The sequence below is a fragment of the Dendronephthya gigantea genome, unplaced genomic scaffold, assembly GCF_004324835.1.
Source record: "Dendronephthya gigantea isolate DGI-Jeju-01 unplaced genomic scaffold, DenGig_1.0 000030F, whole genome shotgun sequence".
Lineage (NCBI taxonomy): Eukaryota > Metazoa > Cnidaria > Anthozoa > Malacalcyonacea > Nephtheidae > Dendronephthya > Dendronephthya gigantea.
The window spans coordinates 513998-539096 of NW_021163040.1; the positions used below are offsets into that span (position 1 = coordinate 513998).

A 25099-nucleotide genomic window follows, 5' to 3' on the forward strand; every position below is an offset into this window, starting at 1 on the left:
TAAAATACATATAGTAAAAGTACAAACGTTAAAGATGCCGTTGCCCTGGACTTTGCCGATCTCTGGATTAATAGAACAACCATATTGCAACGTTTTGATGATTGAATTACTTACATTTGGATGTTTCTACGTTCGGCCAACTGATTGTGTCCAAATGTGTGGTTGAACTGCCTGATGAAACTTATAGTAATATTTTTAAGGTGAACCTTGGTCTTGTTTGATTCATATTTTGACTCTCAATATGTCCTGTTTATTCGGAATTCATTTTTCACTTTTTCACATTTCATGGTATGTTTCTCGGTATGTTTATACACCTCAATTCATCAACAATTCGAATCGAAATGTTCGTATGAATGTGAGCGATTTTATAAGTTCGTTGACGGCCAGACTGAAATACGGCCAGACTGAAATACACAATATTCGTTTACCAAAACGAGTTCCTAAACCGCTGATCTATTGATCTAGAGGTCGGCAAACAATCGAAGAAGTCGGTGGTTGCGACGATTCAACGTTTTATACTTTCATTGATTCAATGCATTTTATAGTAAAACTCGTAGTACACAAGCGACATTCTTTTTGTCGCTGTTACCTGGTAATGAATTGCTGAAATCTACCATGTTTCTGATAATTGTGCCAATAGAAAATTAAGTCACTTCCAAAAATTATTGGACTCTTTTTGGGACTTTTTCGGGTCTAGGCTTCCGGCGGCAAACCAAATACTCAAACCTGAACCGGCACGTGAAAATAGAGTAAAAAAACCCTGTCGTAGATATTAGGCTCGCCGTAAAAATACTCGTCGCGCGATTTCACATAGTCATAGGAAATCCGTATACTCCTTGAACGTAGGTCGTTTTTGTGACGTCCCTGTCCATTTAGGATACAGGTCCTTTCGGCCGGTGTAAAACAATTATGGCATTCTGATCTCGGCCAGTGTTACTCGCCTAAGTTTTCCTTCGGCATACATTGACCCAGACGTCTGAATATTGCTTGATATCATGCTCAGCATCCGATAATTGTTTATTTCGTATACATACATACAACTGATATAGCAAATGATACAGCTAGGTGCGTTTGGGCAGATGTCCCATGCATGTCAGCTTTCTAACAGACATAAAATGCACATGCAATGCTGCCATGCAATGCCACACAAATGCGATGAGCACAATTTCCGCAGTTCCGCGATCCGAAACACACGCAATGCGTTTATTTACCAGGAAGTCATATACCCAACTGACTATCACGAGACTGAGACTGATCATTATTTGCGCATTGTTTTTATTTTATCATTTGTTAACACGCAATGGGTTGCTGCTCAAATAACGATGAAGAAAGACCTGTTTTAAATGTTCTGCAAGACAAATTTCGGCGTGGACGTAAAGCCGAAGATTTCCAAAATCATAAACTATTCAAACAAATTCTTAAACATATTTGTGCGACACTGTGCTTGTACAAACCTTTTGGATGGGGCTTGATTGTGAATGTCTTCGTGGCGTTGATCTGCATATTTCAAGTCGTTTTCTATATTGAGAGGAGAATTTGCCCGAATTTTCACTGTGGATCTCGTGACTTCTACGACAATGGTTCCCGTGGTCAATTTGAAAAGACAGCGAATACCTTAAACGCTCTGTTGTCGATTAGTGGACTGTTTTCGTATAACCTTTTACTGATATCATTATCGATAATGCATCGCAGAAAACGACAAGGAAAGCAAAAAGCAATTAGCCCGTCAGATGCTCTATTTAATGATTTATCAAACACACAAGTTAAATATATTTTCCTCTCTCAAATTGCAGTGATAGTATTTTTCCTATCTTCCGTGGCATATTATTATCTAGTAATAGGAACGCAGCCCATGTTAGGCTGGCATAGTTATTGGATATTCTTCGGCGGAACTTCGCTGCTCGTAGCGCAATGGGCAGCTGTTATTGGATGTCAAGCGTTTGCTATTCCGTGCCTCGCATTAGGTGGGTTTAAAAAAAATGTAAAGTATTGCGGGTAAATCACTTTAAAAATCTTCACTAGGGCGCTATTGATTTTTTGCGCGCTTTCTTTAGAAATATATTCAGTCAAGTTCATCTAAAGGATAATAAATAATATATAATGCAGAATATATACAAGAAACAGGGAATTTATTTACTTTTATTCATGTGAAGGGGCACTTACAAATCAAAATAACTGTCCACTCATTCACATCTTTCGAGAGAAGATGATCGCACATTAAATCGCAGCAAAATCGCACTTTTTAACGGCCCTTAACTTTTACTTCCAACCACAGTACAGCTTATTAATCTATTTGAATTGCTTAGAGAACATAGGGAAATTTGGGGTTTCACTTCGAAACTGAGCACATGTAATTTTTGCTAAATGTAATTTTTTCATTTTCTGTGTAATAGGGACTTTGGCAAACGATACCGTAAGGAGGATAAAAGAAATAGGGAAAAAGAAGAAAAAAAGGCGGGAGGACTACGGAACTACAAGTGAAAATACTTCAATATCTAATGCAAAAAAAGTTGAGGAAAAAGGAGACCCGGAAAGTGGCCTAAGTGCTAAGAATGTCGTATGTTGTATAAATGACCTTGATATCGCTTTTGAATATCATGAAGAACTTTGCGCCATCGTATCTGGGACTGTTTCAGCGTACTGTCCATGGTTCGTGATGCACTTTCTTTGTTACGGATCAACCTTCCTAATTGAGATCATCTTTATATCTGAATTAGAACTAAGGTTTTTCAGAAATCCCCTACAACTTGTTTTCACCACTGTATCGCTCGTTGGGGTTTTGTATTTGTTCATGTTCCCATGTATATGCGCGACCTACATAACAGATACGTGTGGAGGTATGGTAACCATAATTATACATATACATTTACATCAAAGAAGCTGCCGATCCACGGACTTGCCGTGTATATAATAGGGACCTTAAGCATATAGGACGGCAACACGACGACGACGCCGCCGCCGGAATTTTCCTTTAAATAAATGCTATGGCAAAGTGGTTGTTGTATATTATTAATTGTACTGATTTAGTGAGATATTAGGCGTTAAAAACATTGTGTTTATGTTTAAGGACAATTCTATAGAGGTAGGGCTCGCTGGGTCCTGAAATGCAACCGTTCTAGGCAAGACGTAAAAAACGACGTTTTCCCGTTGTAAACATAATGAAGACGACGTCTAAAACCCGCCATGGGTCTAATTTAACTATTCATTTCTTTTCAATGACCCATTGTATTGATAGCCGTCGTCGTCGCGTTCGCGTCCTACATGCTTAAGGTCCCTAATATTCTTTATCAATCCGGAAACCTTTTCAAATAAATTCAAAGTAATCGCCTGGATCAGTCTACAAGGCTTTTTCCCTAAATGGATTTACAAACTTTAGTTAGTGCAACTACTTGTAACGTATATTAAACTTAAAGTCTTGGATAGATGTTATCGGACGGAAAAACTTTTTATCGAAAATATTTGCTCAAAAATATGCTTTTTCGCTTCTTGACATTCCAAAAGATTTTTAAAAGTGGTTTTTTAAAATCAAATTTAGATCAAACCTTTAAATCAAATTCAAATTGTCATCCGATCATAGAATTTGAAATACTTCATCTATGCATGCAGTAATAAATACATAACCCTGAACTGACTTGTAAATAATTATCATATTTTGTAAATCTTATCAGGAATCGCTGCCCGTTTCAATGGAACTACATTTAAAGACTGGCACGAAGATCATCCATTTAGGGACCGTGCTAAATTGATAATGTTTACAACCTATGCGAAAGACAGACAGTGTGTTTTTAAAGTCGGTAGGATAACATTCACACCGACACTGGCATGGATTTCACTTCTCCTTGGATCGACTGCAATCCTCTTCCATTTCTTTAGTTAAGTTGTTTGTGAATGTGTACATATATAGCCTTACACTGTAGTCACAATTAAAGCCCATTACCATGCAGGGAAAAATAGCGGACGATTTCATAATTTTGATTTAGTGAAAATCTGGTAGTAAATTGATGCTCGAGCCCGCTTAAAGCTTTATTTTGGAACGAATCGAATCCGGGAATTTTCGAAAAAGTCTATAACGTTTATTACTACGTCAGTTCTCTGCTCATGAATTCAGTTCTTCCTCTCACTCTTGTCCTGATATGTTGTATACAACAGAACTATAGTTCAATGCGCCACTGCATGAGACGCCGGCACCGATGGCGTCCAGTTAGTAGACAACGTTCGCGATATTCTTTGAGGCTACATGCCAACGAGGCAACGACAACCACAAGTATACGAATAAGTCACCCGGCAAGCACTCGCCACATGCATTACACGGGCCAACTATTTCAGCTAGCAGATTCAACCTGGACGATGCTCCTATTTCACAGTAACTGTCATTCTACCATAATTTTTCCTGCGTATATATGCATGAAGAGAACTATTTTAAAATCAATTGGATGTTGAAAACTTATGTACCCATGCGACCAGTTATTCTAATCTTTCGTTTCAAATCCGAACCGTAAACTTGCTAAATTGTAGCCATCTTGTCCTTGAGTCTTGACATGAGGGAACCTTGATTTAAAGAACAACCGTAAATTTACAGTAAAATATTTTAGCTCAAATAGAGCATCAAACTCTTTAATATACCGGCCATGTGTGGCCTGCATGTTTCAAGAAAATGAATTTTTAAGATAATTTTTTTACGAATGTATTAGCGTATAATCGTTAAGAGCTTTCTATATATTTTACCAAATGTAAAAATTATTTAACAGACCTTTCCGCACGCGGCGCGTGAGTTTTGCGTGGAAAGATTTGATTGCCTATAATTTGGAGCGCGGAAAAAGTTCGGACAAGCAAAACATTGAAAACAATATATTTTACAAGCCTAACAATGGATATCACGACAATAACAGATGAAACCTTGGACAATATGAAGCATGTGTATAATCTGAGAAACTTTCGCCGCGTGCGGAAAGGTTTGCGATGTATCTATAATTCTATTTTATAAAATATAAAAAAATTAAATTGAGAACAGAAAGTCTCGACATGTTAAATAAATAAAGGTCAATTCATTCTTGTTTTGTCCACATTCAATTTAGTTATATGGAATACGCTTACAAGCCTTAATCCAGCGAAAAGTCGTTTCGACGTTTCGACCAGCGAAAAGATTATCATAAATTTTAGTTATGTACCTAGTCCTAGTTGCGTTTTTTTATGACCCATGAGCAATATGTAGTGAGAATAGCCTGCATAACTGAAACCTGCATGGTTAAATGAGAAAATCAACGACGCAGCTGTTTGTATCGACGGTTCAGTTTTCATTAGTAAGATGTGACCGAGTTGACAAACTAGGCGGCGTATTTTGCTTTTTTTTTAAAATCTAATATCCATTTAAGATTCTTACTGAATTTAATGATATCAACTTTGAAACTTTATGAATTTACGCCAGACCTTATAAACTTTATAACGAGAATTTTTTTGTTTGATCGTCTGTGTCGTTTATAAACCAGCAATAATAACGCTTTTATTGAGCATCCGACCCGACTGACCACATCACTCGATCTTGCCCTCAAGTACCCAAATGCTGGTATATTCTTACTCGGGATTTCATTTACCTAAAACAAATCGTAAAGCACCCGAAACTGCTAATATGCCAGCCACAAGCTGCTAATATGTCAGAAGCATGCGATTTTCCCAAAGTGATTGCACCCATAGGTCTTAGACTTAGTGACCACAATTCTGTCGTATATGCATGCATGTATTGCCAAAAAATGCAAATCTGCGAATGAATATAAGAAAATAAAGATGAGACCCATGCAGCAACGCAGGTGCTAAAGCTGCATTATACGAGTTATAACTGGTCTAACCTGTACCATACCGTGCCATGCATGTGATCATCATCCGATACAATATTTCGATTACATTGTCTCAATTTGTACGGTTGTATTTATTTATCATGTATTGCATTGAAGTGAAAATAAATAAATCAATACATCATTTTAAACCGAACAAAGTCAAACTTAGATAATTCTTTGCTGTCCGAAACTCTTCGTAAAACCTTTCAAAAGTGCTTAATTCATGAAGAATTGTACGTGTTTCCGCTCCTTATTCATCTATTTTTGAATTAAAGTTAACCCATGGCCATGCATGCAGGATTGAAAAGTTAACCCACCTAGCTAGCAGCGTTAATTTTTTTATCAATTTTAACTCAGGGTTAACGCTAATTTTTAAGCTTTTCACTGATTACTGACTAACAGTAATCGTTTTAATTGTCGTCGTCATTTGGTCGTTAGGACCGGCAAAAGCTGAGTGCATTCCGCAAATGTGTATGATTAACTATGACCCATGAGCAATATGTAGTGAGAATAGCCTGCATAACTGAAACCTGCATGGTTAAATGAGAAAATCAACGACGCAGCTGTTTGTATCGACGGTTCAGTTTTCATTAGTAAGATGTGACCGAGTTGACAAACTAGGCGGCGTATTTTGCTTTTTTTTTAAAATCTAATATCCATTTAAGATTCTTACTGAATTTAATGATATCAACTTTGAAACTTTATGAATTTACGCCAGACCTTATAAACTTTATAACGAGAATTTTTTTGTTTGATCGTCTGTGTCGTTTATAAACCAGCAATAATAACGCTTTTATTGAGCATCCGACCCGACTGACCACATCACTCGATCTTGCCCTCAAGTACCCAAATGCTGGTATATTCTTACTCGGGGATTTCATTTTACCCTAAAACAAATCGTAAAGCACCCGAAACTGCTAATATGCCAGCCACAAGCTGCTAATATGTCAGAAGCATGCGATTTTCCCAAAGTGATTGCACCCATAGGTCTTAGACTTAGTGACCACAATTCTGTCGTATATGCATGCATGTATTGCCAAAAAATGCAAATCTGCGAATGAATATAAGAAAATAAAGATGAGACCCATGCAGCAACGCAGGTGCTAAAGCTGCATTATACGAGTTATAACTGGTCTAACCTGTACCATACCGTGCCATGCATGTGATCATCATCCGATACAATATTTCGATTACATTGTCTCAATTTGTACGGTTGTATTTATTTATCATGTATTGCATTGAAGTGAAAATAAATAAATCAATACATCATTTTAAACCGAACAAAGTCAAACTTAGATAATTCTTTGCTGTCCGAAACTCTTCGTAAAACCTTTCAAAAGTGCTTAATTCATGAAGAATTGTACGTGTTTCCGCTCCTTATTCATCTATTTTTGAATTAAAGTTAACCCATGGCCATGCATGCAGGATTGAAAAGTTAACCCACCTAGCTAGCAGCGTTAATTTTTTTATCAATTTTAACTCAGGGTTAACGCTAACCGAGCTTTGTGCAACGAAAATCAACCGAGGTTTAAAATTTAACCCTGAGTTAGGCATTTTTAACCCTGGATTAGCTTAAACCGGCTTTTGAACAACCGGCCCCTGGATACGAGATTTTCTTAGAAAGCGCTTCCAACGGGTCAGGTACCCTACTCTGTGTCGGAATGGCAAACCCTCAATGGTTGAGTACCTCAGGGAACTATATCAAAAGTTGGTCTATTATGCAAAAGGTCCGTTGGATTACGAGTAATAAGAATTTGAAATTGAACATCGGAAAATCTAAAGAGCTTGTCATCAATTTTACAAGAGAAAAGTATCGCTTTGTTCCTCTAGCAGTTAAGGAAGTTTATATTGAACGTGTGAAATCTGCTCGCATTCTTGGCCTTACTGTTCAAGATAACTTGAAGTGGAACGGACATATCCATAATATGGTAAAAAAGCAAATAAAAGGCTCTATATAAAATTATTAAGATTGTTGAAAAAGTCTAAAGCGAGCACAAGTACATTGATTACTCTTTATATTATACCATAATTAGACCTGTCCTGCATGGAATACGCGTCCCAGATCTTGCATTATAATATTCAACAGCATTTAAGTGATCATGATGACATTGAATTCATCCAACCGCTTTTAAAATTATCCTTCCCACACATAAGTATGACGAAGCATTGATTACCACGAATATCATGTCGTTGAGGGATCGCTGCGATGAAATGAAACACGACACACATTAAAAATGAAAAACTCAGAGAACTAATACCAACAACAATTGTATCCGGATTGATAGTTGATTTGATTGTATGTAATTAAGTATAATTCTAATCTTTTATCAATTGTTGTAATACTGGTGTAATAATACCGTTTGGGCTAATTAAGTCAGTATGATTTATAATAATAATAATAATAATACGATTACCAAATGGTTTTCCCTGCAGGATTGCGTGATCCATGTACGAGGGATGTTATCTGCGAGACTTTCTGAAAGCGTCAAAAAACACGAGTTGCATCCTGTACGAAAAAAAATTTGGTAATTGTTTTAAAAATAACTACAGTGAAACTTACAACGATATTTTGCGAATCCGGCGAAAATCCAGCGAGTGCTTTTAAATTCCTCGTGCAGGATTGTGTGACCCTGCACGGCTAAATCAAATTGCGTCTTTCATGCACTGTAGTTATTATATAATTACTGTTTGAAATAACTGTTGACGCATGCACGCAGTGTCCGCAAAGTCGCAGCCCGCAACATCCGCCACGCTGTGCGTTTTCTGGGAATTACATGCATTCATGCATATAGTCAACTGATTGTCACGAGACCAATCATCGTACTTTGAACCCAGCCGGCGTATACCAACACTAATATAAAATGCAAGAATGGGTTGCTGCTCAAATAGCGATGAAGAAAGACCTGTTTTAAATGTTCTGCAAAACGAATTTCGGCGTGGACGTAAAGCCGAAGATTATCAAAATCATGAACTACTCAAGCAAATTCTAAAACATATTTGTGCGACACTGTGCTTGTACAAGCCATCTAGATGGGGCTTGATTCTGGGTATCCTCCTAGCGTCCATTTGTATATTTCAACTCGTTTACGACTTGGTTGTGGTATGCGGTTGCCCAGGTTTTGACTGTGGATTTCTTGAAAAGAAACTTAAAGGCGACAGATCCAGCAACGCAAGCCTTGGTGCCCCAGATCGAAAGACATCGAATGCCGTATACACTCTAGCGTCTATTGGTGGATCGTTTTCGTATACGTTGCTATTAAAATCGCTATTGCTCATGTATCGCAGACGACGGCAAGGCAACGGACAAGCAATCAGCCCGTCAGACGCTTTATTTGATGATTTGTCTAACACTCAAGTGAAGTATATTTTCCTCTCTCAGATTACATTGGCGTCATTGTTCGTATCTGCCGTAGTGATGTTTTACTATTTAACACGGACACAACCCAGGGACGGATGGTATTACTACTTGATGATCTTCGGTGTAGCAGCACAGTTCATGGCGCAATGGGCAGCTATTGTTGGATGTCATGCATTTGCTATTGCATCCCTTGCTTTAGGTAGGTTGTAATAATGCAGGGCCTTTTGGCAGATTTGCTGGGGGAAGGGAGATGCCCCCCCTTTTTTGCTCTGCACTTATTCTTATTCTGTCGGAATTATTCTTTGCTTTCTCCGAAAACGTTTCTTTCAATTTATTGATTATGTTAGTTTCAATCGGCAAACTGCTGTTTAAATTTAACGGTTTGAGGTTTCATGTTAAAATTAAAAATACTGTAGATTGACTTTCAATTATATCAACGACTATTGAACGTCGAGTCGTCGACTGACCTTTGACCACGAACTACGGGAAAAACATGCAGTTATTATAGTTTACACAACAATTGATTTTAAATTAGATAAAGACGATAAGACAACATTATATATGTAAAATGATGTTTCATATAAATTGTCCGGCATTATTCTACGACATTGCGATCTGCAAGGATGCCAAATGTTAATCGTTTTTGCCCATCAATTTATTTTATTTATCAAAATATACCTATAGGCTATAACTATCAAAATATAAATTCTTTTTAAAATCTCCTTTTTAAAAGATACTATTATAAAAGAAGAAGAATTCAGTTCGTTCCGCCAGTTTTCGAAGTTCCTTAATAAAGGCCCTGGGACACAAAAGGGCGATTTAGCACGAGGACGTGATTACGTGAACGTTAAAGACGACGTGAAAATGGCGAAAAAATGGCGTGATGCGCCCAAATATGGACATGCCACGCCATTTACTCGCCATTTACTCGCCATTTTCTCGCCGTCTTTGACGTTCACGTCCTCGTGCTAAATCTCCCTAAAGACAGTTCAGCTGTAAATTGAGTAGCCTCGACCAGTGAACTCTGTGCAACTGGAACGATAACTTCTGACAAACATCCCTATTCAGTTTGAAGCTTCAATTCCCCCCCCCCGAGTTATCGTCAGTCCAGTTTGTTTACAGTTCAATGCCCTCGACAAATCTCTTGTTAACTCGTACCTAGGGTTCCTTTATAGAGAAAAACTCTAGGTACGAAGTTAATTGGGTCACTTGGACTTCATCCTTATCGCACATCGATATCAAACGGCTATACATTTGACATGTAGGCAAGATTCGTAGTATACTTGACGGAAAGAAAGGGTGTGGGTGTTGATGAATTCAACTTTTGTTCCACAGGAACGTTGGCGAACGATACTGTGAGGAGGGTAAAAGAAATAGGGAAAGAAAAGAAACAAGCGAGAGCAGACTATGGAACTGATAGTGTTGAAAAGGCTTCAACATCCGAAGCGAGCAAAAGAGGGGTTGTAGTCGACACAAAAATTGATTCAAAGGCTAAAAGCGAAGGAATAGAGAGTGAAAAGAAACAAGCAAGAGGGTCTGGTAGTCCTGTAGAGAACGATGCGGACAAAACCAAAGTCGTTGTAGACCCAGCAATTGTTGAAAATGTTGCAGAATCTACAAATGACTTTGACATCGCCTTTGAATATCACGAAGAGCTATGTGTCATCGTATCTGATACTGTCGAAGCGTACTGTCTTTGGTTTGTGATGCACTGGCTTTGTTACGGAGCAACCTGCCTCATTGGGGTCATTTATATATCCGAAGAACTAGCGTATTCCAGTAATCTCTTAAAACTTGCTTATATCAGCGTATTTTTCGTTACGCATTTGTATTTGTTTCTGCTGCCATGTGTATGCGCAGCCTGCATAACAGATATGTGTGGAGGTATGGTAATCATCTAAACAAATTGCGAAAATATGACGATAATACTCATAATAGGTTTTGATACTGTATTCTAAAACTGCTCAAACTCATTGAGTGGGAGATGGTTCAATCTTCCATGACGGTATTTTCACTCGCATAAAAGCTTAATTTTTAAGCTTTTCACTGATTACTGACTAACAGTAATCGTTTTAATTGTCGTCGTCATTTGGTCGTTAGGACCGGCAAAAGCTGAGTGCATTCCGCAAATGTGTATGATTAACTATTTTATTTGTCTCAAAATTTTCGCAGGAATCTCTGCCCGTGTGAACAAAACTACATCTAAATACTGGCACGAAGATCACCCATTCAGGGACCGTGCCAAACTGACGATGTTTACAACCTACGCAAAAGACAGACAGTGCGTGTTTAAAGTCGGTAGGCTAACATTCACATCGACACTGGCCTGGATTTCACTTCTCCTTGGATCGACTGGACTACTCTTCCACTTCTTTTAAAGACTATTAATTAGTCCGTGAAGTTGGTGGGTGTATCGTAGCCCCCTGGGAATTATCGACGGTGTACAGGGTGTCTAAAAAAAACGCAACCACTTAAATATGCAAGACTAATACAGCTCTAAAGTGCACCTTTGGGAATTGAAAATGGCTCATAATCCTTCATTTAAAATGCTAAAAGTCATTTTAGCTGAACTATGGTGCAAACCCGAGCAATATTAATATTCTTGCATATTAAGTGGTTATGTTTTTTTTAAGAAACCCCGTACACAGGGTGTATCGTAGGCCCCTGGGAATTATCGAGATCGTAGCCACTGGGAAGAATTAAAGTTGCAGTTTTTTTACACCATGTAGAAATTATTGTGAATGCACGCGTATCGTTTGCAAAGGCCACAGCAATATGCTGTACTATAGTTATATGACATGGATTTTCAATTCGATTCGTTGATTAAGTTATAACCAGGCGGGCTGGCCCCTACAATCCTGCTCCGCAGTACATGATGTAAATGGCACACGCATTTTGAGACATTTTCAATCATGATGCCCAGGCCTTTTTGTCCGATCCCGAAAAAGAAGTCTTATTAAAATGTAATACGATTGAATATGAACATACGAAATTTGTCACGCTTGTAAAGCATATCATGCCAACTATTCCCACTGTGGTACCTTTGCTTTATCGAAAAAACTATGTTTATTTTTTTTCTTCCTTCTGAACTCCTTTCGATATAAAGGTAGAATGGCAGAATTTTATCGATCAAACGAAAAATTGGACTTCCCTTTTAAGCCTTTTAAAATAGTTCCCAATTTCCCTGATTAGCCATCCAGTTTACTTATAGTTCTAATGTTCTATGCCCTCATGGGGACGCCCGCACGTTGCGTCCAGCGGCTCCCCGTAATCTCTCGGTATTTGATTGGCTGAGAGATATTCAAAATGAGATTTGGAGGGAACAACGACAATAGAAAGGTGTAGAACACTCGAGGAATCGTCAAATTTTGCTGCGAAATATCTAATTGGAACTCTTAAATATAAAGGAGAAGCTTGTGCAAAAATCGACATGGCTAAGATCTCTTTGCTGAACATGTTTGATGACTTAGTTCGCACATCAGATGTTTTAACAGCCGGTATAGAGAAAGGTATATGTTCTGCCTTTCCTTGTTGATTGTCCATATTTTTGACGTGTGTCTTCTACAAGACAGCATTTCATACATTACGTTTGCAGTATTCTAAGCTATTCTGGTTACACATTGTCTTGAAAATATCGCTTTTCTTTATACACAATGTTTGGAGAAATTACCAAAGGCCAGTTGCTTTGCTTCATATCATTAATCATCGTGTATGTATGTCCTTTAGTTGTAAATTATATTTATTTTTCTAGAATTTATAGCGTTCGTTTCCCATCAAGAGAATTGTCGTCAACAGTGGTGTTTAGAACAAGATGAAATCACGAAACTTAGGAAAGAAAACGCAAAATTAAGGGTATTTTTCAGTGTCTTCTGTTAAAAACTTAAAATATAATTACAAAGATGAAAGATCATTCAAAAATATTCGATTTGCCCAATGTTGTTCAAGAAAGATTCGTATTAAATCTCAATCATAAGGCAGCTAGTTTTAGCTACAACTTAAATCTCAGCTTTTGACATTCGAGTTCAAGTTTGTTCAAGTCAAACATACGTTTTAGATATTCATATGTACATGCAATAGTTGCATGATTTGTAACAAATTATAAACCTTGACCTCATCGTCCCATTAAACTGACCTGTTAAGAGTTCTACTACTAACACTTAGAATGCAGCCAGTCTAAAGAATAACTGAGATTGGTGGATATTAACTGCAGTTTTTGCCAAAGTCTCACTCCTAGCCAGGGTTTGGAATAGGGAAATCATATGATGTGACATTTCGATTTTAGCAGGTTGTGTAAACTTTGGCTGGCCATTTTTTTATCATTGTTACAAGCATGGTGATATCAAGGGCAGATTTAGTATAAGTCAAAATAGACTAGCATAGTTCACATTTGAATATATATCAAAATTTTAAAATAGTTATCAATTTTGTTGCTAGATTTGAATTCTGTAAAAATTTTAGATATATATATAGCCATTATCACGGATACCTGTGAGTGATATTTACAAAATTTTTCCTTTTTTACTTTTCAAATGTTCGGGGAATCTTTTGATTTTATCATAAAATTGGAAAAAGTCCGCCCCAAACTTGCCCCGACAGCTCTTGTCCACTTTTTTGTTTTTATCACAAATGATGTTGCACTGTGATATCTATGCCTAACAGACTGCTAGTGGTTAAATGTTATCTATTATTGAATACAGTATATGTATAGAACTTTTTTTAACAATGTGCACATTATGATTTCAGTTCCTTCTAAATACAATAAGCAAATGCTTCATAAAACAAACAAAACAATTAAATATACATATATAGGATGAGAAAACCAATACCAGCTAACAATTTCAAAGCTCTAGATTGCTCACAGACATTTATAAACATAACTTCAACTTCATTTTAAAGGTTGATAATGAAGCTTTGCAAGTAAAGTTAAAACATGCAAGGTATGTATATATAGATGTGCTTTCCATTTGTCTGGTACCATACATTTGTTGGTATAATACAATAAGGTGTCTTGCATCATAACATGTTTAATGCAGCCAAATTTAGCTGACCCACAAAAACTGGCTGCTAATTATTCCATATATAATCTACAGGCTAGTTTCTTGTTATGTACCTATATCGTATATATTGTCAAGTATTTTTGGCACAATGTACAGCATGCATGCATTTATGATTTTTGGTAAGTTAATTATTTGCAGTGGCATGTTTATAAGTGTTTATATAGTAGGGAATGTTGGATAGACAAGTGGTAAGCTTATAAATTTGGTAACTGATTGCTATTAGTTACTAATTGATAAGCTAAAACCTAGTTGTTTTAATCTTCATAGTTGTCTTTTGTCAAAGCATATTGTCAGAGGATTTATTAACCAAAGTTTATACACATTAATCACCTTGCACAAATGCAATAAAGTTTACAGAAACTAGATGCAGATGATGGTATTTAGAGATTGTTTGTCATATATATTTTTACCAGGAATGAACAAGTGACAGAACAAAAAAAGCGACAAAAGGCTGAAAGTGCCCAGCAACATTTGGTAAGAATACTTTGGTTAATAGGTGCATAATTGACTTTGTAGATAATTTACAAGTGAGAGTGATTTGCCTTTTAAACCAAGATTTTACCAGTATAAAACTCGGATATGGATGATTAAAATACCCTGTGTTTCAGGAAAGTCAAGTTGCTTTAATTAAAGAGTTATTAAAGGATGAAGATGCTAGAAACCGACTAAAAGATAATGAAGTAAAACTGTTGACACAAATTAGTCACTCCCAATATGAAACTACAAGAAGCAGCCCTGTGAAGAGGTATGTACTCTAGGTCTGGATAATGTTCTGTCATTGGATTTGCAGCATGCAATCACAATATGGTGCTTATGTTAGACATTTCATAGAAAAGGAGATCACTGGAATTAAATGTAAAATTGTCCACTACCTAAGCCATGATATTTAGGCTGATTATGATATTTCTAGACCTCGTGAGCCAGATGCATCTCATTTATCACCAACATATTCAGACATTGATTACACAGATGATGATTTGGTAAGTCCTTGTAAAAATTTATTCACTGCATATATTTCATTGATCTTGAGAATGTTTGTAACACCAACTGTAACTACAGTTACAAGTGAAATGGACTGAACTCGTGTATTTGAGAAGCCGTTTTTTTTAAAGAGCAAGTTTACCCACCTGGATTTGACCGCTAATCAAGCTTTTAAAACCCACGGCACTGACAATTTTAGTCATGGAAGTGGCAATTATTAATAAAAAGACGAGTTTATAACACATACAGTAATGAAGCCTTTTGGAATTGTTTTAAGGGCAGGGCCAAGATTAACGGGCCGAAATTAGTTCTGCACAAATTATATAGTTAGCTACGTGGTACATGCACGAACTAATATTTATATCAGCTTTTGTTTGCCAACACTTTTAGACTACTACAATGAATAAACTTGGTGAGCATGAGGTAGAAGAAGAGGTGAGGCGAAAGGCTTGCCCTAAGCTTACAGTGCAGATTTGAAAAATCATTGGCTGTCCCTTTAAAGACCAATTACACTATGGTCTATGCCGTCCTTAAACTTTAACATGTGTTTCCTCTATGCGTCATTTTAGGAGACTCCGCCAAAGAGGCTAAGAAAAAGTTATTCAGTAAGTCCAAGAGCGTGAGAGATATTTTTACGCAAAATCGTCACTTGCCTCTCTGCTTACCTCGGCTTTGCGTCGAGTTGATCCCAACGTGTTTATAATATCATTTCGTTTTATTCATTGCCAAGTATTTACAGCCATATGCTCGTTTTTTTGTGATTTTCAGACTGCTGTATTTTCGCTTATTTATAACTCTGATAGCAGGCTACAGTGTATTAAAAAACCCCCGTGCCAAATTATTGTTGGGTAACATTATTATGAGACCTTAGACATAGAGTTGGCTATAACTAAAATTAAAAAATTTCAAATGCCTTTAATCTTTATTTTTTAATATCCGTGCAACAACTTTTTTTAAAGTTGCATACCTGTATATAGATTTAGATTTTTAGGTGCGTCTACGCGTGAAAAACGCGTATTATGAAAGTAGCCAGAATATGGGCCTGCGGATGAGGTCGCCCATAAAAAGTGGCCTATAGTATATACAGTAAATATCGACGGATTGTTAAATAGAAGTTATTTCTCGCAAGTCTGAAGTGAAAAGTCTATACGACCAGAACAAATTAAAGCATTGTTTTCGTCTCCACTTCCAGGCAGCAGATGCCATGATGCCAGCCAGCGAAGTAAAAACACCACCGGCTCCGAACAACGGGATGTCCAAGGCGACGAGCGCCGTGTACCTGAAACCGTTGGAAAACCAGCTAACGGAGAGACCGCCTTCCGGGAGCAAACCACAACACCAGCAAGTCACGAGGCTGTCTCATAACACAGGTTACATGGTGCATTGGAACAGTCGTTGTAAATAGTATAAATTGTGGTATTATTGCATGTGGCTATAGAACCATCCCCGTGTCTGAAATATCAAATTCATATCTGAGTAGCGGTCTGCGAATACACAAAGCCAAATATGCGAGTTAAAATCCCGCTGGAGATAACGAAATTTTTCTCTGACTCTATCTCTGCTTTTTCAAATCAATATCATCTCAGTCTTAGATAGGAAAAGTATCTCAGATAATTTTATCTCGCCAAAGCTTTGAAAAAGCGTTATAGCTAGCAAATTTTGTGTTAATATTTCAGAGGTCCTGGGTTCTATTTCAGAGTTTCCTAGTCCGGAACGAACTGTCCGCCATTGCGATCTGAAAAACCTATGACATGTCATGTTAGTAACACATTTCTTTGATGTCTGCATATTTTTAGGTAACAACCGAACACCAAATACGCGCTCTGGATCACCAGTATGGTAGGTTGAGCATGCTGACACTTGCCACCATCAATTGAGTTATTCGATTTGACTTGTTTTTTCCAAACGTTTTACATTTTCTCTCTATAGTTCCCAAACTCCATCTGATGTAAGATCAAGCGGAAAGAAGCCCAAGGTACGTAGCTATTATATACAGTATGGCGCTCATACATCATTGGCTCAGTGCTTTTTTTAACATGTCCAGTGCGTAAAATTCGAATTTTGACACGGATTTGGGTCATTATTTCGTCAATCTAGAATAATTTGCTTTGTGGTATAGCAGACTTTGTGTTTAATTTTTTGTATCAGCATTAACTGATGCTTATGGCTGTGGCCAATATATTCTTTTTAGAGCCATGACTTTGTGTCGAAAACAGTTTTAAAGCCAGAGTCTTGCAAACCTGTAAGTATATCACATGAGTTGAGCATGACTAGTACCATGCACTAAAGCTACATGCATGTGTGTATTAACACTTTCTTTCTTTTACGTCTTTAATCATATGCTGCCATACTTGACATTTTAGTGTGGAAAACTGATACGATTCGCTAAAATGGCGCTCAAATGTCGTGGTATGTATGCTTAACATATATTTGATTGTAATTATTTTTATTATTTAAACTTTAAAAACAGTAGCTCTTCATTAAAAATGACCGTGCAAAGTATAAAAATGATTGTACATGAAATTTACCTGTATAACTGCAAGTCTGTATACATCATGTTTTACATAAATTTGAATATAATCCATACACTATGAATAACAGAACAATGAAAAATCGATATACTTGGTTTATGAGAACATTTTTAAACTGAGATTCCTAAATTTTTACAACATTTGGCAAATTTTTTTACAGCATCCGTCAAGAATAACTTATCCCATTTTCATAAAATTGGTTTTATGCTTCGGAGTTTGAAAATTGTAATACTGTTACTTTTCAAATTATGAAACCCCTACTCCGAATATCTGTGCTATTGCTTCATTTACGCAGTTTCGTACTAATATACATGAGTTGTTTCTTATTTTGTACGTTGCTTTTTTTGTCTTCGTCCTGTTAATTATATATTTGCCTTGTTGGAGTAGTAGGGTATGTTCAGTAAACGAATTTCATTTGCCAACAATCACGTGTGGGGAATGAGGCTACCCAATCAACAGAAAATCCAGAACAACGAGTTCTTTTTAGCAATCGCAATTGTATGAAAATTGCTTACTTCACAGATTGCCGAGCAATATGTCACACAGACTGTAAGAAATTGGTACCGGTTCCATGCATTCCCGTAAAACGCACACCCAACTCCGCAAGAAAACCAGTTGTAAGTAAACTAAAAATGGAAGAAATGCAATTGTTAATGCTATACTATAGTTTTGGTGTTTATAAGCTAGTGTATATGCTCACTTTTTCATACAAAATTTTACAATGCTTCTTTGGGATTTTATGGCGCTTTAAATCAATAAATTAGAGTCGAGAAACAATTCCTTCTATAAATGAACCAACGTAAAGATCATATACAGCTTGTTTTCTTGACGAAATGACAGCATTGCCATTCCATCAATATTAGACAACGACTTTCAGTATAAAATGTTGACTTGTTATTTCAATGTGATTTAGGAAGAAAACATCGAGTTTTATGCACCAACCGTCAGCCCGAGAATTCCCGCGTTAGTGGTAAGCCTTCCAATATAACTTTCTTAGATTTCTTATCACGATATGGGAATAATATATAGCTAGTGATCGTTGCTGTAATCGTAGAAATATTGGTCTTACTGCTAGAGGTCGACTTGAATTGCATATTGCTAAGATTCTTGCGTATCAGAACCAGGCGTTTATCAGTTGATATCCGCGCATTTGTATTCTTATCTCTCTAGCTTCGTTGCATACAAGAACTCGAACGCCGTGGGCTAAATCAAGTTGGACTTTATAGAGTTCCTGGGTATGTTTTAGAAATTGTCAGATAGTTGAGCATATAATGAAATGAAAAACTACAGACTTTTCAAATCTCGCTCAATTTTTGTAATATTTTGGCTGAATGAAATCAGTTGCCTGCTATTTCGGATTTTGAAGGCGGCATTACAAATGGCGTAAGGTGTGCGGTTGGGCAAGTTTCAATCCTTACATTCTTATATGAACTTGTATAAGCTTTTTGCTTCTTATCATTTCCATTTGAATACATAAATTACTTTTTTTTTGTTTCATTGTAATTAAAATAATGCCAAATACCTGAAAAGGCTAACTTAACCTATTTCTTACTAATTTAAGATATATAAGAGTCATTTTTGTACAGTGAATGGCAAGCATGAAAATGAAATTTTGGGGGAAAGTGAAATGATAAATACCAAATTTTGCAGACTCTTGGTTGACAATATATACTTAAATACAAACTTTACGCAACGTACATTTCAGGACTGAAACGCGAATCCGCGAGTTGAAAGCAGAATTTTTGAAAGGAAAAGGTTCTCCGGATTTGGTAGGATATTTCTCTGTTTAATCCACTTCTATTATTTTCTGAAAAACACACTACTATTGCCTTCCTGCGACGAAGAGTTACCTAAATTACATATTCACGATTCTCCATAGACAAAAGAAGGCGATGAGAATGTAATATGTGGCATCTTGAAATCATTCCTTAAGCAGCTATCGGAACCGCTGCTAACGTTTGCGCTACACAAACGATTTTTGGAAGCTGCCGGTAAGTCAAAACGGCATGGTGTGTCATACGTCACCTGTGCTGTTGAAAATTTGGTTTTTAAATTTTCATCCTACATTGTAGAATATGTTTGTTTTTATATGCGTAGAAAAAACAGACGATGACGATGCCTTGATCTTCCAAGCTGTCAGTGAACTACCAACAGCCAACAGAGATACACTTGCTTATCTCATGATTCACTTACAAAAGTAACTTATCACTTAACTTTTTCTTTTACATATTTCCCTATAAATTTGCCTTGCTAGTTAGGTCGCTACTTTCCCCCCAAAGTTTATTAGTATTTCCTTAGGAAAATAATTACTATTTCAGTATGCTCATCGAAAATTTAACTTTATTCCTTATTTGTTTAGAGTTGCCCAAAGTCGTGAATGCAAAATGCCCGTTGCAAATATCGCAAAGGTATTTGCACCAACATTGGTCGGTTACAGTAGTCCTCACCCTGAACCGGTGCAAATGTTAAGCGAAGCCAAAATTCAACCGAAGGTGTGTGTGTATACATAAACTATTTCCGCTTCGTATCCAAACGAGCAGCAAAGTAACACGCCATTCCAATATGTCGTTCTATTGGGGTTAATTGATATTCATTTTTTATACATATGTAGAAAAGTAGTTTAGATCTCCGTCCCTTCTTTACGCATCAGATACTGGGCTAAATATAAAAGCCATATCTGCAAACCTGTCGTTGATAAACAAAAAAGCAAACGGTTTACAGAAGCCTGGCCAATTTTAGGCAATTTTCAAATTTGCGGCGCCCGCATTATTGTTATGAGCGAAATCGATGCGAAAATATGCAGTTAGTTAGGATGTACGGTCTGTCAAATTTCGTAATCCAATGGCGTCCTCTTGGTTTATGACTACCTTCCTGTTTTTTTTTCAGATTGTGGAAAAGTTACTTTTAATGCCAGCAGATTACTGGAATCAATTTCTTCACGTCCAAGAGGAGAATATTAGATCGCCTCCTTTTAATCCAAACACCCACAACATCGATGGAACACCGAAAACGCCGCAGGGAGTGTGCGGTAAGTAAAATTCTGCACCGAATATACTATAAGCATGCAGTTTTTCAAGACGGTGGTGCTGCCAACCTGACGAATTGGTCCCGCTATGCTAAATTAAAATTTTGGTGTTCATTGACTAGGGAATTAAACTGCATAGCGATAAGGCCTGATGTAGTAGAAATTTTATGAAGTAGAAATTTTAGCGCGACGCGAAGGGATTGAGTAAGATATTTTGATAGCGGTATAAAAACTGAAAAAAAAATTTCTACAACAATCAAGGATTCAAATGGTGGAAGCCATTTTACTGTGCAGTTCTGTTTCAGAACATTTATAACTTTGAGAATTATTTTAATATTTTCCTATTAAGAAAAGTAGTGGTCGAAAAAAGTACCCATTTGAAATCAAGCTTTTGTTAGAATTTATAGGCTTCTGAAACACAACCTACTGTATATATAGCTATATATCAGCATTTCCCCTTTTCATATGTTAGGTCCTAGTGCTAGCATGCTGGGTCCGGCTGGAAGCGAGGGAACCCCGAACGCCAAATCAATAAAGAAAAAAGGCAGCTTTCTTGGCCGAACACCTCTCACTCCAAGGTAAGACAAACTGTCGAAATCGCAAAAAAACTATTTTTGTGCTATGGTACAGGGTAGCAGGCCATACACCCCGAAAGGTCGAAATGCGGAGAGAGGTCTGGAACGGACCCTCATCCCTGTCCTCTCCCCGCATTTCGATCTTACGGGTATCCTAAAAAGATTTTACCCTTATTAAATTATCGTAGTGTCGTGTCCTTTATAAGCTGGATGGGTTACAATTTTTGCCTCTAATGTAGTTACACTGCAAAGCGTGATCTATACCATGTCTTTACCAAACTCTTTATTTGTACCTACTAGATTTGGCAGCAAAAGCAAGCGTGCTAATAAGAGACCTCATCATTTCTTCGACTCGCCAATGTTGAAGTAGTAAAAGAATCAATTCGAAGCGATCAGTGGAATGCGATGCGGAATGAAATTTGTCGTTCAAGAAGAGGTCTACTTGTTAGATAAATGTTTTTTAATTTAATGTTCAGCTGCGTGTTAATTTGTATGCGCTTGTAGGAAACTATCAAAAGTTAATTTTGGCAATCGCCAATGGAGAAAAACTATATTAATACGTCATTCTGTATATGTAATCAAGTCAGCAATGTTAGGAAATTTATATGCAGCCAAAGTCATTCCTAAATAGTATAGTATGATAAAAGTTACCCTTTCCGCAATGTGCAGACATAAATCGCATGTAATCTGGTGAGGAATTCCAATGTATATATCCCCGGGCGTCTTTGATGATGAAATATTTATATAATACATGTTTTCGATTTTATTAATCGCTAGCTTCCGCATTGGCATTGTGTTCTGCCGAAATGCATTTTTGGTTTTCATCATATTCAGCCGGCTATTACGTCCCATCGTTTTTTAGAAAAACTTGCGAGGTGTTATCCCATTTGAAATATTTAATATTTATGACCGGTCTGGTCTGCAAGTCGTTTTTAATGTTTACTAGGGCGCTTATACGTATAATGATGTACTGTATAAGCGCCCTGCAGTTTAAGGCTGCTTTCCACCACATGGTTTGGAGACTAAATAAAAGTACAATACAAGTCATTAATTATGTTATTGTTCAGGTGTATGCAAAAGATGGTTCCTTTCTCGTCACGTGTCTATTGTATTTTAGCCAAACTTACCAATGGCGTTCGTCTTGCTAAACTCTTCAACCTTGACTTGAAAAATATGTTAAATAAAAGTTTGCTATTGGTTTATCTGTGCAAACAAATACAATAGACATGTAATGAGAAAGGACCAATTTTGGCATAAATCTACCTTAACATAGTTAATAAGTTGTATTGTAGTTTCATGTGGTCTCCAAATTGTGTTTTCACTTATGCGTTTTTTTACGCGCTTACGCGCGGAAAATTTTAAATGCTTCCAAATTGTTATTATTTCACAAATGAATACTAAAATATGCGGAAAACAAAAGACATTCCATTAAAAACGACTGGGAAAAGAAAGGTAGACGTGAAGTAGACTCAAAATGCCCAAAATAGATACTGTTGTTGTCTTTGGGCCGGGCTTTTCGAAGTACATCCAAGCCCCTGGCGAATGGCTCAGGTGTTCATACAGCGAGTCCCAAGTCAGTGAAGACGAGATTGTTCATTTTAAACCAGGCTCTCCCTGCGCCACCTGCTGCGCGGCTGGTTCGTTCCTTCTGAATGACCAAACAACAATGCTTGATGACCCCATCACCGCAGATAAACCCGTTTGAGTTCACTGTTTTAGACAGAAAAGAAGCAGCAGAATATTTTCATCCTCTCGATAAAGATAAAGACGGAAGAATTTCTAAGTGTCTTGTCTTACCATCCTGGCTGTAGTATTGCCTTCTTTGACTTTGACCATTTTCAATTTCGGTTTTTTTATATTCATCTGGGGTCGGTTGTTCGAAAGGCGTATAGCTTAAACGGCGGATAAGCCAAAGTTTAAAAATACTCTCATACATCTTGTGAATGACTGAACCTGTATCTTATGCATTAATATGTACTTCCATTGACAATTAAACTATTTACATCGAAATATTTCAGCTCAGTTGTTCAATAAATAGATAATTTGGTTTTCCATTTTGAACTTATCCACCGTTTAAACAAAACGCCTTTCGAACAACCGGCCCCTGGGGTCGGTTGTTCGAAAGGCGTATAGCTTAAACGGCGGATAAGCCAAAGTTTAAAAATACTCTCATACATCTTGTGAATGACTGAACCTGTATCTTATGCATTTAATATGTACTTCCATTGACAATTAAACTATTTACATCGAAATATTTCAGCTCAGTTGTTCAATAGATAGATAATTTGGTTTTCCATTTTGAACTTATCCACCGTTTAAGCAAAACGCCTTTCGAACAACCGGCCCCTGGGGCCGATTGTATCAAGCCCGTTTAGCTTAAACGGTGGATAAGTCCAAAATAGAAAGCAAGTCTATCGTTTTATTCAACAAGCGAACTGAATGTTTTTGACCATAATACAAAGGTCAGTGCATAATATTCAAGTTGACTCGTATAAGAGAGACGTAAGAGTGTTATTTAAATTTGACTTATCCGCCGTTTAAGCTAAACGGGCTTGAAACAACTGGGCCCTGAAGGTGAATATAACAGCATATGAGCATAATACGTCAAATTTGAGCAATCAATATGTAGGATTTCTTATGCTCTTCTGTGCAAAATACTAACTCGGTATATACGACCATGATCGAGTATACTGTCTTTTAGTATTGTCTAAAAAATAGTCCTTAACCTCGACAGCTGATGGTTCGAGTAGTGGCAATATACTGACGTTTTTTGTTATGATATCCTTGAAAGTTGAAAAGCTGATGGTTACGATGCAATTGTTGTGCATTTGTAATGATGTCAAGTCTAATTTTCCTGCTCAAATTAAAATTTAAGGAAAAACGGTAATTCGTCAAATAAATCGCTATGGACACCATCGTATTGATGGAGTTCAGTGGTTCAGTGTAGCACTGACTTTCCTGGCCCAGGCTCCTTCCCCGATTCAGTTGACAAAGTAAATTTTGGCGGGAAAAGAGAGAAAGAAATCGACATTATTCAAAGTCTCCATTCCGCTTAATTTTTGGCTTGAAATTAGTGTTAACTTTGAATTAAACTCACCAAGTTAGCCACAGAAAGGCAATATAAGGTATTTTTATCATTGGAATATTAAAATGTTTATATGGTTTGTGTATTTTTATAATGAAACTCACGAAGTTATTTTTGACAAATGATTGTGTAGATGAACTTTACCGAGAATTTTAATGAGTCGATTAAAGAGTCCAAAATGGCCTCTGGAAAAAGGAAAAATGGAAATGCCGACTCTACAATGGAGCAGCCCGTGAACGACTCCGCTAAGAAGCATAAACGTTTGTATGAGGTATGTTTGTTTAGTCTTCAATATAAATAAACATTCATTTATCAACAGCATGAATCATATATTCAGTAAGAATAAATTAATATATCATAAAATATATCATATATTCAGTATGTTTTATTCAGAACGAAAACCAAGCAAACTCAGCAGAAGGCAATTTTGAGCAGCAGTATACAGAAGGTAATGAAATTTTTAATTCCCAAAATATACTATGATAATATAAACTATTACTGCAATCCTACAAATTTGACACTTTCTTTTGTGCTGAGTAGATTCCTTTTTTTATAGAAAACTTCTTGAGACCTGCTTGTAAGAATGGAAATAATTCATTCTCGGACTGTGTACCAAAAATGGAAGAAATTATGCGAAGTATGACTGTCTATTTTGT

The 25099-nt window shown here is 36.9% G+C and overlaps 3 protein-coding genes across 3 annotated transcripts; all 3 read left to right on the forward strand.

Annotated features, from left to right (window-relative positions):
* Positions 1-1261: 1261 nt before the first annotated feature.
* LOC114524207 lies at positions 1262-4955 on the forward strand. Its single transcript, XM_028545344.1, has 3 exons — positions 1262-1964; positions 2394-2837; positions 3669-4955. The coding sequence occupies exons 1-3, from the start codon at positions 1301-1303 to the stop codon at positions 3875-3877; spliced, it is 1317 nt and encodes a 438-aa protein (XP_028401145.1). The 5' UTR covers positions 1262-1300; the 3' UTR covers positions 3878-4955.
* Positions 4956-8678: 3723 nt separating this feature from the next.
* On the forward strand, positions 8679-11697 carry LOC114524232. The gene is made up of 3 exons (XM_028545372.1): positions 8679-9388; positions 10525-11073; positions 11362-11697. Exons 1-3 carry the CDS (start codon positions 8701-8703, stop codon positions 11565-11567), a joined length of 1443 nt encoding a protein of 480 aa, XP_028401173.1. The 5' UTR covers positions 8679-8700; the 3' UTR covers positions 11568-11697.
* Positions 11698-12518: 821 nt separating this feature from the next.
* LOC114524202 (rac GTPase-activating protein 1-like) lies at positions 12519-22106 on the forward strand. Its single transcript, XM_028545337.1, has 23 exons — positions 12519-12698; positions 12941-13041; positions 14086-14126; positions 14660-14720; positions 14855-14991; positions 15157-15226; positions 15618-15662; positions 15797-15832; positions 16420-16597; positions 17024-17066; positions 17157-17202; positions 17419-17469; positions 17591-17636; positions 18281-18375; positions 18672-18728; positions 18929-18993; positions 19464-19527; positions 19638-19749; positions 19856-19955; positions 20118-20250; positions 20645-20786; positions 21256-21361; positions 21659-22106. Exons 1-23 carry the CDS (start codon positions 12620-12622, stop codon positions 21726-21728), a joined length of 1878 nt encoding a protein of 625 aa, XP_028401138.1. The 5' UTR covers positions 12519-12619; the 3' UTR covers positions 21729-22106.
* Positions 22107-25099: the final 2993 nt, after the last annotated feature.

Coding starts and splice junctions, on each gene's coding strand:
- LOC114524202 (XM_028545337.1), top strand. CDS start 12,620: ATGGCTAAGATCTCTTTGCTGAACATGTTTGATGACTTAGTTCGCACA. Junction 14,721..14,854: donor AAAGTGCCCAGCAACATTTG/GTAAGAATACTT, acceptor CCTGTGTTTCAG/GAAAGTCAAGTTGCTTTAAT. Junction 17,637..18,280: donor AATGGCGCTCAAATGTCGTG/GTATGTATGCTT, acceptor CTTACTTCACAG/ATTGCCGAGCAATATGTCAC.
- LOC114524232 (XM_028545372.1), top strand. CDS start 8,701: ATGGGTTGCTGCTCAAATAGCGATGAAGAAAGACCTGTTTTAAATGTT. Junction 9,389..10,524: donor TATTGCATCCCTTGCTTTAG/GTAGGTTGTAAT, acceptor TTTGTTCCACAG/GAACGTTGGCGAACGATACT. Junction 11,074..11,361: donor CATAACAGATATGTGTGGAG/GTATGGTAATCA, acceptor AAATTTTCGCAG/GAATCTCTGCCCGTGTGAAC.
- LOC114524207 (XM_028545344.1), top strand. CDS start 1,301: ATGGGTTGCTGCTCAAATAACGATGAAGAAAGACCTGTTTTAAATGTT. Junction 1,965..2,393: donor TATTCCGTGCCTCGCATTAG/GTGGGTTTAAAA, acceptor TCTGTGTAATAG/GGACTTTGGCAAACGATACC. Junction 2,838..3,668: donor CATAACAGATACGTGTGGAG/GTATGGTAACCA, acceptor AAATCTTATCAG/GAATCGCTGCCCGTTTCAAT.